Source organism: Taurulus bubalis (assembly GCF_910589615.1).
Source record: "Taurulus bubalis genome assembly, chromosome: 16".
Lineage (NCBI taxonomy): Eukaryota > Metazoa > Chordata > Actinopteri > Perciformes > Cottidae > Taurulus > Taurulus bubalis.
Window position 1 is genome coordinate 7,526,401 of NC_136604.1, and position 13,443 is coordinate 7,539,843.

Consider the following 13,443-nt stretch of genomic DNA (forward strand, 5'->3'; position numbering starts at 1 on the left):
TGAAGACAGAAAGGGGGAGGGGGAGAGAACACAGTAGACAAGGTCAGACGAGGAGAAAGACCGAGTGCGTGTAAAGGACGGGGGAAATGGGCCGGTGTGTGTGAGGATGAGATAAAGACATGAAAAAGAGAAATTGAGTTGTAACACAGCATAATCAGTCTGCGTTGGCTCTGAAGAGCTCAAACCCTAAACGGAGAGAGAGCGCAGGCTGCTTTCCGTCCTTGAAAAGTGCCGACCCGGCTCAACAGGTGCACGGCTAATCAATAGCTGTAATTGGCTGATTAATTCTGAGGGAGAAACGGGCCGCTGAAAAACTCTTCTAGGTTCTCCGCCCTTGATCTTACTCTGTATACATGAAAGTTTTGTTTGAGTTGTTTTTTAAGTTCCACCCTCAGTGTTTTTTGTATCTTTAGGCACAATACTGGAAACAAAGACAGATACTATAGTGATGAGGAAGGATCCTAAACCAGGAGGCATTTATTCAGATCCAGTGAAAAGAGTCCTGATCACACTCTGATTTAGGTTTATTTTTGACTTATTACATACGGTTTAGAAATAGTGCATGTTTATTGTAGCTCTCACTTCATGAAGCAGATAAATGACAGCGACAATTAGGGAATAAAGGAATATACCAGTAAAACTGAGAAGTAAGAAATGATGGAGTAGAGTTGTGATGTGGGAGCAGCTGAAAGTAAAAGTTGCATTCATTTTCCTCATAGGTGACTGACAGACTGGCACTTTCAAGTCTCATATGAATATGAAACTCTCCAGGTTCAATCATCAGCAAAAAAAAATTTTTTGAATATATATATATTTTTTTACCTAGGCTGTATATAGTACATGCAAACTTAAGGTTGGAAGCCAACTCCGATTCCCAGAGTGCATTTTGGTGAGAAAAATCCAATCACAGAGTTCTAAATTGTGTTGGCCACACTGCCTACATGGCCATGAACCTGATTTATGTGAAACTAATTTAACATGAAAGAAAATTTAAATAATCAAATTTTCTGGCATAAACCTATAGGATTGTGACATAATCTAGGAGGGTCCTGTGTTTATATGTTATGTAACAATGAGGGTGTCATTAAATGAGTGAGCTGTGATGGACGATGTTACTCTGCCACAATGGAATTTAAAGCTTTGAGGGCATATTAAAAAGAAACTGTAGATTTAAAACAAAATGCTCCTACCGAACACTCGTTCATCGTTGATGTTCTTGATGCAGAACCAGAGGCCTGCTGGGAACGTGCAGACCAGGATGTGGAGGTCGAAGAAGAAGGAGACCCACGTTGTCGGCTGGTGCTCCGACACCGACGCTATGATGGGGATGTGGATCTTTGCATAGCTGGAGGAGACAGACAGGATGTAATTCAAGATGCGTTGAGCGTGCTGGGAGTGTTCAGACAAATTATACGTTAGATCCTCCTGATTAATTCCAGAATTGTGAAAAAAATATACCTCCCTGGCATGCTTATGGTAAAATATGAACACATTTACCGCTCAAGATGACTAATGTTGTTTTTCTGGTCTGTTTGCTCCCTCTTTATTCATTACGGGATCTCACACAGCAGTTTCTATACTATTTGAAATATTTAAATAAGTGTTTAGTGATTACAGCTGGGTAAGAGAAAACACACAGCACATTAAGGAATTAGTATGAGCCTCCAGAGGAAAGTGGATGGGGGGGGGGGGGTGGGGGGGGGGAGAGACTACCCCATACTGCTTCAGTCAGCAAACAGGGTGTGTGTGTGTGTGTGTGTGTGTGTGTGTGTGTGTGTGTGTGTGTGTGTGTGTGTGTGTGTGTGTGTGTGTGTGTGCGTGTGAAATCGATTGGGTGTGTTGAAATATCAAACACATTGCAGAGCATTTGGGTGCCTGCTGCGGTTTGGGAGTAAGACAATAGTTAAACACAGAGCCTGTGCTGTACGGTTCCCTCTGGGACGATACAGGGGCGTTTATAGCCGTCTTAGGAAACACACACTCGACTAAACAAGCGTTCCATCAACGGTGAGAGTGTGAAGGTCAGCGGAGCTTACCCGGTGTCCCAGAGAGAGTAGAAACGACCACTCCACGGAGCAATGTATCCTGCGGAAAGAAAAGACGATCAGGACAGAAGCGATGTGTAACATTTGAATTTTCTGTGTGCCGCTACGCATGCAGAAAATTTAGATTAGGGTTGTTACAGGTCACGGGGAAAAATATATTAAAACAATGACAAAATATTTCCATTAGATCGTCATTTGCTACAAGCAATGGTAATTGTTTATAAAGCTAACGGATCAGGTTTCCCCAATCTCCGCACAGATCCACATATGCATACTACACTTTAAGTGCTGGTGGAAAACTGTGACGTCTGGGATTGTGGTGAAATCCTGTGTAATTTCAATGTCCAAAATATATTCTCTCAAATCTGAATATACAGCTCATCACCCCACGATTAAAACACATACAATTACCACCTATATTCCCTATACATAGCCTATACATTGACATAAATGGTTTAAATATGTGACTGCGACATACAGATAGATACATAGATGCTGCAGCCCGTTGCTGCAATAAGCATACTGGAGCCGGCAGGACTTTAAACAAATGCACGAGAACGGGGTCGCTGCCCTTTTCCTGGATAAAAAGAATTAAGTCATCTACATTTCTCAACTAATTGCAATAAGTCGTTTATATATTCAAGGGTTTACGATCCGCATGGAACACTGTATGTTAGATTGTGTGTAGATTGGAACAGACGTTTCTTAATACCCAAAATTACGCAAATCTGATTTAAAGATGATGATCATGTTTTACACATCTGTGATCATTTAAAGATCAATTTCAGTCCATGAAAACCCAAAGAGAATGTGCCAATGCCAAAAATGTATTCTATTGATGTGACTTAATTACTTGAATTGACTTGTTTATAAATTTAACTGAAACCATTTAAGCTCCAAATTAGACCGCACAGGGCATTTTATGCACGCATACCAATGTCTTATTTTGGTTAGGCTTTGATGTGGAATACATTTCAGCTCTCAACTGTAGCCTGGGGGCTCTCACAGCCACTCACACACGCCGACTGCAAGTGTGCAGACAACACAAACAAAAGCCGTGGCCCCATATTTCAACTCTTGTGACATGTTTGCACCAACATGTCGCCGTTTCATGTCCTTTGATGCTCTTCAAGAGAGATTGTGCCTAATGTGTTTAATATTAATGATGAAATAATCACCACCACATCATCATCATCATCATCATGAATACAAATAAATAAATAACAACACTTAAATAAAAAGCGCTGGACCGAATCAGGCAAGAAAAATATATGAAAAGGGCAGTATAAGTGGGATGAAGGAGATATTTTGAGAGTTGATTTATAGGATGACACTGATTTAACCGATCAATACTTGGCGCCGTGTTCAGGAGGAAAAACCCACCCGGCTACTCTGCTGCAGAGATTCTTATGAGATGAAAAGGTCTGACAGAATAGAGAGGGACATGTGCAGTTTCCCTGGAAAACTGGCACATCACCAAACAGTCACCGACTCCCACTGCTGCCTTCAGTTGGCGACGCATCACAGCGTTCACCAGACGTCCAGTTCAATCCGGGGTCCTCGCGGGACTTCTGCATCCACACGAGTGGCCAAATCGGGTTTAAAGCGGGCGTGCGACTGCAGATGTAACATGCCACCCCCTCTTTACTGGGCGAAGGGCCTGGCTGCTTGAGTTCATACAATCTAGAGTGACAGATTGTCATTTAAGGCAAGTAAATAATCTGATGCTTTAATCAAGGTGAGAAAGCCAGTATATGTTGTGTAAAAAAAAAAACAGTACTGCTTTATTAAGGCTCATTACACTCTGAAGTAAAGGTGGGCATATGCAGCCGGAGGGGATACGTGAGCTCTCTTTACGCAGTAAACTGGCTTTCTTGAGACCAGTCCGAGGGAATGAACCACTAGATAAGGGCTATCAAAACAAGAGCTATAGGCTGGGTCATCTCAACATTTCAGCAGAAGACAAATTAAAATCAATAAATAGCAGGGAGTCAACATTTGAAAGGTTTTTAGACCTTTCAAATGTTGACTCCCTGCTATTTATTGATTTTAGGCAGTGCGGAAAATAATGGAGAAAAACATTAACAAGGACAAAGTTCAACCAGCCGGCTGCGCGCTTTAGGGTTCAACCTGGCCGACCCAAAACAACACACAACTGACTCCACAGAAAGGCTCGAGGTAGCGCACAGCCCTCCAACAACTGTTCTCCAACTATTAGTTACTATATAATATTTGTTCATTATTTGCCTTCTGGGTTTAATTCTCTGACAAACAAAGCGCTGATGGGCAGCCCGCTGGGGCGGCCTGGAGGTCAGACAATCGGGGAATAGTGTTTAACACCCTGTAACTTTTGGCTGACTAAAGAAAACTGAATTTAAAATGGCCGAAACCCCAGATCTGGCTAATCATTAAAATATCTAGTCAACTGATCCTTTCACAAAAGGCTATTTGTCCACCAAATTTTAGCCAAATTCAGGGTAATTTCTCATGTGTGTGCTCATAAACACACAAACAGATGGGGCAGATACCATTACCATTGGAGTATGAAAATAACATTAGAAAGTGATATTATATCTTGACACTAATACAGACGACTGAACAAGGAAATAACTCAGGATATACTAGATGTATTTTTACCCATGTTTCTGTGCCTAAGTGACTAATGCGAATCAACAGGAACAACTCCTTACAATCAATGTACGTACACTAAAAGGCTTAGTTTCTGCCACTGAATCTCTCACAGAGAGATAGTTGCATCCTTTATTGGAATATGATCTGCCACTGGACCGCTCATCTTAACCAACTTTACTACAAATAGCACCTCATACATTTTCTATTTTTGTCGTCTTTGCATCGGATTTCTATAAACTATAATGAGAATTGCCTATCAATGTAAAATAGTACAGTATTGATCAATGTAAGATTTCTTTGCTACTTTCCCCCCAATCCCTGTTGGCTTAGCAGTTCAGTAACAGGTTTAAAGAGAAGTCTCCCCGCTTGCCAAGCCATGATATTGGTTCCAACTAAAGATACGTGCTTAAAAGGAGGACCACGTCAATTTATTACCTTTTTTATAAATTAATCTATTGACTATTTCTATTAATTGAGGCACAATTTCGTAGAACCCATGCATGCGTCTTCCCTTTGCTTAATTTGTTCGACTAACAGTATAAAACCAGAAGACAATGATTATAAAATGACACTACACAGAGAAAAGCAGCAAATACTCAAAATCGTAAAGCTGAAACCATAACCTTTTTGCTTGATAAGGGACTTTATTAAATATTATGCATGGAGAAATATTCTGTCCAGCAAATAATCAATTGTTTCAGCTCTACTTACAAGGACAAAACATAAATAAATACAATAAATGATGGTCTACACATGTATGTGAACAGATAAATGATGTGAGCAGACATACAGACCTGTGTAAGTGAGATAGATGACGGTAAGGAAGACCACGCCGGCGGCGAGAGAGACTCCGAGGAGGAAAAGCGCCTGGAACTCCTGCCTGGTCAGCCTGTCCTTCAGGTACTGCAGGAAGGCGTAGGCTTGGAGGAGTGCAAACACACCTGGGAAAGGAGCCACAGCCAGAAACCAAAGAATGAGCAAACATACAAAGGAAACTCGCACTGAATATTTGAGGAGGCCCTGATTCATGTTTTCTCCTGCAGGGTATAAAAAGCCGTTGTTTTTCTCCGTGGCTAAGAAGTGCCGCTGTCAGTTTGGCAGGATTCTCGACATAGCGATTCGCGGATAGCCCCTTCGGCTGTTCATGCCGATGTCAAAGACAAATACTGTGGGACAACATACTTCAATTGCACGAGACAGATTTGTGTGAATAAGCCCTTCTCTCTCCCAAGCCGTGTCCTTCTTGTTGCAGCCTCCTTCGATCGCTTCTACCCTCCGTTCCTTTGCTCCGTCACTTTCTCAGCGCCCTTTTCTCCAGTGCGTTTCTCTCCGTCTGTCTGTTGAACGCGATATAAAAAATTGTAAACGTGGGGCTGGTTTCTCTGGCTTTCGTCACCTTCCATCCTTTTTGACAAATCTTGTGTGAAATCGCCTTACTCCTCCGCTAGCGCCACCGCTGCCCACAGCAGGTCTCACCCATTTCCAAGGTTAAGCTCCTGTCTGTCTCCCGGAGAGCCGCGGCGGCGCTAACCTGCTTGTCAGTCTGTGCCACCCTGCCCGCCTCAGGGGCCGACGTCTCAACGGTACCGACAGGTCCGCGGCTCTGTCACTTTCTTCCAGTCTCCCACTGTGCTCCCTGAATGCCACCACCAGATGTTCTGAGCAGCTGCTACACCAGCGACATCAAAAAAACAAAAACACACACACTCAGAGAGCAGGAAGTCAAAAACGGAGATTATTTTATTTTTTTGTGGCGCATTTTCTTTAAAGCCTCTCATGATGGTGTTTGTGTTGTCGACTCTCAGGAAAACAGGGACACTTCAACTAAAGCCTGCTGCAGTGTTCAAAAAGGTGATGCTCGGCTTACTGAAGCTTCCAACGACAGTCCTTTCCCAATCTGGATGACGCGAACACATTGAACCATGCGGCACGCACCCACCCATCCGTGCTGTCAGGCAGCAGATGGGCGAAGACCGAACAAGCTTTAATAAACTACCTGCAAGCCAAGTGCAGCACTAAACCCATATGGTCGGCTTGTGAAGTTACTTACTTACTTCTACTTTGAATATATTTGGTGAGGGTCCCTGTGTTCTTCTGCATACGGAGTGTGACTAACGGCATCCAGATTCAAGTCTCGCTGCAGTCAAACAACCGCAAAGTGGTGCGTCCCGGTAACCATACGGTGCATTGGATAACAAGCGAGCGGCTTATGTAAAGTCACACCGTTAATACATGTACAGCAATCGACCTGAGCCTTTCCCTTGTGTTGCAGGTTGGAGGAAGATGACGCCACGCGTCTGAAATGCACTCTGTGTCGCATTAATGCGTCTTTGTAGAATACCAAAGTCTGCCCCAGTTACTCATGTAACATTTAATCAGAAATTCCCGTTCAGTATTGAAATACAATCAATTTCACTGTAACTCAAGGTGCTTTGTAACAAGTCTGTGTTGTAGAGACAAATGCAGCATTAAAACCTGCATTCATTGATTTTTTTGGGGCCAGTTGTTGGCAGAGTAACAAGTTGTAAACAGACATATTATCACCTCATTAAGTTGATACGGCAAACAGTTGGTTATTTAGCGGTGAGCGGACACCGCAACACTATTTAGTATTTAGTTTCTAGCCACCTGATGAATATCAGTCCAATATTTACCCCCAAACTCCTAAATTAAAGACTAGGCTACTCACTTTTTATTGTAGCTGCTAAATACATGATCGCATTCACCAACTTGATGCTTACTTTGTTAGTGGCAAGTAGCATACAGGAAGAAATGAATTAACCAAAACAGTTAGGTTGAGAACTGTGCCGTCACATACTTGAGAGAAGCTCAGATATTTTATGAGAGAGTTATGATTGAGTCATAACTTGGAAAATAAGGCCACCACAATCTTCCAAGAACTGCTGACTTCACCATTGCACTTTTCTAGAAGAGAACTTGTTCTCCCAGGAAGAACGCGGCATCAGCTACCTTGGAGGTACAGAGGGTGGGACTTACCGGCAGCAGCCATGTGCTCGCTGGTCCTGATTGGCTGGAAGCCAACAAAGGGGATCTGCATCGACAGTACGAGACCCACGATGTAAAAAGTGCTGTAAGCTGTAAAGAGAGAAGGAGACGCGGTAAGAGAGAGCATAGATCGCAAAAGAAATAAAACAATCTAAAAATACACTATTGCACCACTGAAACGATTCTGTTCCACTGCTCCGGTTTGGGTCCTACTCAGGGAAATCAGCCTCGACAGAGGTATTTAAAGTCTATTGATTTCCACTGTCACACCTCAGACGGAGTAAATACAAAATACCTAATCTAATGTCATTTGCTGAGAAATGGGGAGCTGGCTCGGCGCGGCGTTGCAGGAGGAGGCCTGGAGTGAGACGACGGCGCAGAGAACAGTGCAACTCCCACCTATGTAGCTGGGGGGAACCGATTGGCAGACACACCAGCTTAATTAAGATTTCATACTCTTCCTGAAGAGTCTGCCTCATTTTTGAAGTAGTTGTGACTGCCCTCAGCTATCTCTCTCTCTCTCTCTCTCTCTCTCTCACACACACACACACACACATCTGCTATTGACTCAAGACAGAGAGATGAATTGTAAGGGAACATAGACTGCGAGGCATTGTATTAAATCAGGATTTTCTTCCCTCTCCTTTTTGTACGTTCCTTCGCAATTAATCAGTGACACCTGGCTCTGAAAACAGGATCTGCGAGATGTAAAAGAGGAGGGAAGGTGAGGAATATAGGACACGTCTGAAGACCTAATGTCTTTTCTGTCAACGGAATATGTTTCTCCATATTTTATTTGCTACCAGAAGGTGCATGGGGTTGCTGGATGATGCTCTGCAGACACCTTCGACGAACAATGAAGGCAGGAGGGTATTTTCCACTTCATTTAACAGCCCGGCATTGTCAAGTACAATTTCATTGGTGAGGAACCGCTTGGAGACGGAGCAGAGGTAGGTCAAAGCCCTCTCGTCGTGAAGAGGCCATAATTCATTTTCAAAGCTCTCAAAGACTATGCTTTGCGGTTACAGTGAGTGCAACATATAATCACGTGTAGAAGATACTTGGCACGGCTTTCGTATTTTTTTCCTCTTGACCACAACGGCGGTGCCTGTTTGCGGGCTCACGGCTAAGCCGACGACGGAGGATGTGTGGAGAGTCTTGAAGGATCGAGCTTGAGTTCTCTGAGCCAACAGATAATGTGCTGGGAGCTGCCACGTGCTCTGTGAAACCGGGGATGTTCGGTGGAATAACAAGCCCGTCTCTGGCATTCGCGGGGGGAAAAAAACAACAAAAAAATGACAAATAAAAAAAGCTCAGGTAGCAGGTGGCTGCATTTACTGTGAAGTGGTGTGTGAGCGTACGGGTGTCTGCACTGCCGATGATGGAATGCTTGCGGTTGCGAGAGGTGAGAGCAGGCGTCACCGGGCATTTGAGCTCGTTTTTAGGGTCAAATGCTTTGGCGATGATGTTCAGAGACGCATTAGGAAGGAGGAGAGGTTCTGTCTCGTTTCGTTGCACACATTTCCATTCTAATGGAAGAGGATCTGAAAACTCCGTCAGTTTCCATTTCAGCAAAAGTATGTGGGGAAGTTCTTAACATCAAGTCACACACTAAAAGCTTTTGGAGGTTTGTGTGTGTGTGTGTGTGTGTGTGTGTGTGTGTGTGTGTGTGTGTGTGTGTGTGTGTGTCTTACCGATGTAGAGTCTTCTGCTGTAGCGTTGCATCAGCATCAGCACAAACACATGCAGAGGAATCAGGTTGATGATGAACACATAGCCTCCCCATGCTGACACCTAGAACACACACGGACACACAGACACGTCAGAAGTCGGCCTGCTGGGTCGTCCTCCTTTCTCTAACATAGTCTTCATTTAACTGGCCCGTTTGATCAATTATTCCTCCTTTTGTCTTAGACAAGGTAACCCTGCTGGGTCGAGACCTTCCCGTTAAAACACTACAAATCAGCTTTGCATAAAGGGTGTCCGGTTTGCCTCACTGACAGGAGATTAATGAAAACCTGAAGTCTCGTTGAGACACAACGGGTTTCCCACATTGTTGCCGATGGCTACTAAAAAAAGCATTTGAAAAGAGTTGGATTATCAGAAAAATGCTTATCGCAAAATTGAAAACGGAGCTGGAGATACAACCGCTGTTGGGGGTGGCAAACCAAAATAAGCCCCCCAAAAGGTTTGTTGCATTTATTCATTTTTTTCTTGCTTGTAAATGTCTATATAGAAATGTATATCAAATTGCAGATTTAAAAGTCAACAACATAGAAATGAATATCAAAGTGCAGATTTAAAAGTCTGCCACAGTCTGTATTTGGAGTTGTGGTTTGATCTAGCATGATACTATAGATTAGAGGAGGAACTCAGACGAGCTCGATGGATAACAGACACTTTAACTCTAAGCCAGAGGTTCAAACAATGGATACCAAGTGGTATAACAGCATTATGCACAATAATACAAGATGGAAATGGCTGAAACATTAAACAACCAGGACCACTTGAGAAATGTGCAATTAAGGAACATTTATGACAAAGAAATTCAGCACCATGTAAATTAAGATACAATAATTACAACCATAATTGGAGTCTACAATTCAAAGAAAAATAAAATCTACACGTCTCTATACCAGCATCCAATGAAGAGAAGGCAAAAACACAACATTGTATATAAAGCTGTGGGAAGAAGAACTGGTAGTGACTATTAGAGAAGGTGACTGGTTGCATAATTTTGAGAAAAGACGGCCCACTACATCCCCACGTACTTGGAGAGAAAACTGTTGGAAGAATGTAACCGTTAACTCACAGGATAAGAGCTCGAGAGGAGTGATGTCGAGAGAAACGGGCGATGTTTTCATATCAATGACAAGATAGAGCGTGAACCACTGAATATGTCACAGTAATAAATAGGTTTTGTGGAGACGGGGCAATCCTGATCTTTTCATGATTTGTTTTCCTCTTTTTTTCTCTATTCCATTGTGTGTATGTGATCTTTCTGAAATGGAAAAGCAATAAAATAGTCTATTCATGTGCGATTATAAGTTACAGTAGCTTTTGACTGATTTCGGCTCCAATATATATATAAAAATCATGTTCTGAATATGAGCAACATGCAACTATTTTTAACAACATTTTCAAATACAATTAAATACAAGTAAAAAGCTAAAATCCCCTTTGGGGTCTTAAATAGAATTATTCAAGGGGGGATATAAAACATCTTACTGCCTCTTTACTATTAGTCATAAGTACAGAGCTATAAAAAGCTGACGTGTGTAGAATCTATAAAAACGAGACAATCATACTGTACATGGATGCGGCAATAACTTTTAAAGCGCCACTAAAATTATACCTCAACCGTTTTTGAGGTCCGCAAAATACCGCGGCGCTGGATGTGGGGGCTATAAAACGTCTCTACAAAAACATCGCTGACAAGTGTTCAATTGCATATACTTGACTACAGCAAAAGGCAAATGGAAACGGTGAAAGGACTAAACAGAGGGGAGAGCAGAGAGAAAGAGTGTTGAGAGAAAAAAATGCCAGACAGAGGGAAAGAGAAAAGGAAGTGCCAGGAAGTGAAACAGAGAAAACAGGAAAAGGGATTGCGTGCACGCAGATTGTTTGATGAGCCTTTATTTGCAGCAGCTTGTCGGATAGAGCCCCATTGCACTCGCTCGGTGCGGTGAAAAGCATATTCATTACACTTCTGCTAACACAGGAAAACACTAATTGATCCAAATAAACTAACATTTATATGATACATTAAGGCAGCGAGTGAAGCAAAACTCTGAAATCAATTCCGTGCTGAATACTTAGGCGTAATTATAATCCGTTGGTAGTTCGCATCCGTTTTTCTCAGATGGCGCTGGCCAATTAGTAGCATGTGAACTGTAACTTGAACGAGGAACAGAAATTATCTAAATTCACACAACTATAAACATGCCAATTTCTACGGAGTACTTATGATAACAGAAAGAGAAAAAAAGTCCAATCTTTCTCTGCGTTTGGCCAAAGCGGACCGCAATCGGCAGCAGGCACAGAGACAAGGACAAGGACAAGTCAGCCGTCACCCGCTGGAACGGTGAAGGTCTGAGAATCGATAGGCACGTTTGTGCATTCGTGGCATGTGTTAGTTCACAAAACGCCAACCGCACCAGTGACTTTGTGTGTAAATCTGATTTAAAAAAAGGCCTCTTTAAAATATTGATCCATTTTAATTAACCTCTCTGGCATCACTGAGGTACATTATTATTATTTTTAAGGCTCGTTTTTCCCTTCGGGCATTTAACTGGGCAAGCTCAGGGGAGGTGGTTTCATGCCACATCAGATGGATGATAATCCCAATGGTCACTCTAAGAACTGGTGTATTTACACAATAAATGAATAGTTATCTTTCATTGCGCTATAGTTACATACTTTGTAGTCCTCTTACCAAATTGGCATTAAAGCAGGGTTAGGTAATTCAGCTGGCATAAGTCATCCAGAGTGGTATTAAGCACCAAGTTGAACACATTATTTGTAAACTAAGAATCTTTAACCATGAAGTGGTGGCTCTGAGGCCGTACTTTGGCACAGAGGCGCTAAATGCTAAGGTCAACGCGGTAACATGCTCTCAACGCAATGACAGCGCTAACATGTTGATGTTTAGTGGGAGTAAAACTTCACCACCACCACCGCCTTCTGAGTGTATCGTGTTTGCACGCTATTCACAAGTAGGAGATCGGTAACTGCGGTAACTCCGATGTGGCATGTGATTCAGCAAACTCTATTGCAGATTTCTATTCTCTCGAGTGTTTGGATCATGCCTGCAGAGCGCACAATCAACCCTAGGAAAAAGATGGAAGATACTGGCCATCTGGCCATATTAGAGGACTGCGCAGTGATGAATGCCTGACACGTAAACCGAAGCAGTGTGTGCATATTGTCTGTGTGTGTGTCTGTGTGTGCATGCACGACCATGCTCCATTTGAAATGATGGATCCAACAGCCCTTTGCCCGAGCCAGAGGCTAACAGGTGAGGGCAGGACTCAGACCATGTTTGGAGCAAAGTCTTTTCGCCGTTATCGCTCTCTGCGTTTCATACCGGGCTTATCTGATGACCGCGGGGCCGCTCAGAAGAGGATATAGCAAACACGGCATGCAACAGGGAGAAGGGTTTTACCGTGTGTGTACACACATTTGAATGTGTGCACAGGTGTTTGCAGCCTGAGCTCTTGTTGGATCCATTTATGAAAATGAATGTTGTTCCGTTTGTGTGCTCATTCACCAACTGAACCCTCTCAACACCAGAAGGGAATTCAGTTCATTAAGGCTTTACGATGACATTAGAGACAATTGATGGCCATGGGTCAACAGACGGGTTGAATGCTCTGTGAATTTACATTAGATTGCACAAGAGACAGTAAACAACAGAGACACCCCCACTGATAGTCAGTGTCCTGCATCTGTGTGTCACATGCAGTTTAGACACTGCCGTGCCCTTTTAGGAGACTAGTGGCAGGTCCTGGGTCTATGAAGGCTAGTGGGAGAAGTGAACGTTAACGTAGATCGTGAACAATTCTTTCGCTCTGCAGACATCGATCAGACCCCTATTTGTGGTCATGAAATTCAAACTTTGACCCGATGATGTCGCTCAAGGGATCGATATGGTTTTTCTAATTCCTCCTGAGGGAAACATGAATGTCTGCACCAACTTTTATGGAAATCCATTCGAAAGATATTGAGACATTTCTTTCAAACCACAAATATCAACTCATGT

General features: G+C 42.9%; 1 protein-coding gene across 1 annotated transcript in view; it reads right to left on the reverse strand.

Annotated features, from left to right (window-relative positions):
- Window positions 1-13,443, reverse strand: part of LOC306749060 (dolichyl-diphosphooligosaccharide--protein glycosyltransferase subunit STT3B) — a 77,481-nt gene that overhangs the window by 8,021 nt on the left and 56,017 nt on the right. The window contains exons 5-9 of the mRNA XM_079232304.1: window positions 9,377-9,476; window positions 7,674-7,772; window positions 5,471-5,617; window positions 2,037-2,085; window positions 1,191-1,345 (exon numbers count right to left, since the gene is read on the reverse strand). Coding sequence (XP_079088430.1) covers window positions 1,191-1,345; window positions 2,037-2,085; window positions 5,471-5,617; window positions 7,674-7,772; window positions 9,377-9,476 — 550 coding nt within the window. The remainder of the gene's footprint in view (window positions 1-1,190; window positions 1,346-2,036; window positions 2,086-5,470; window positions 5,618-7,673; window positions 7,773-9,376; window positions 9,477-13,443) is intronic.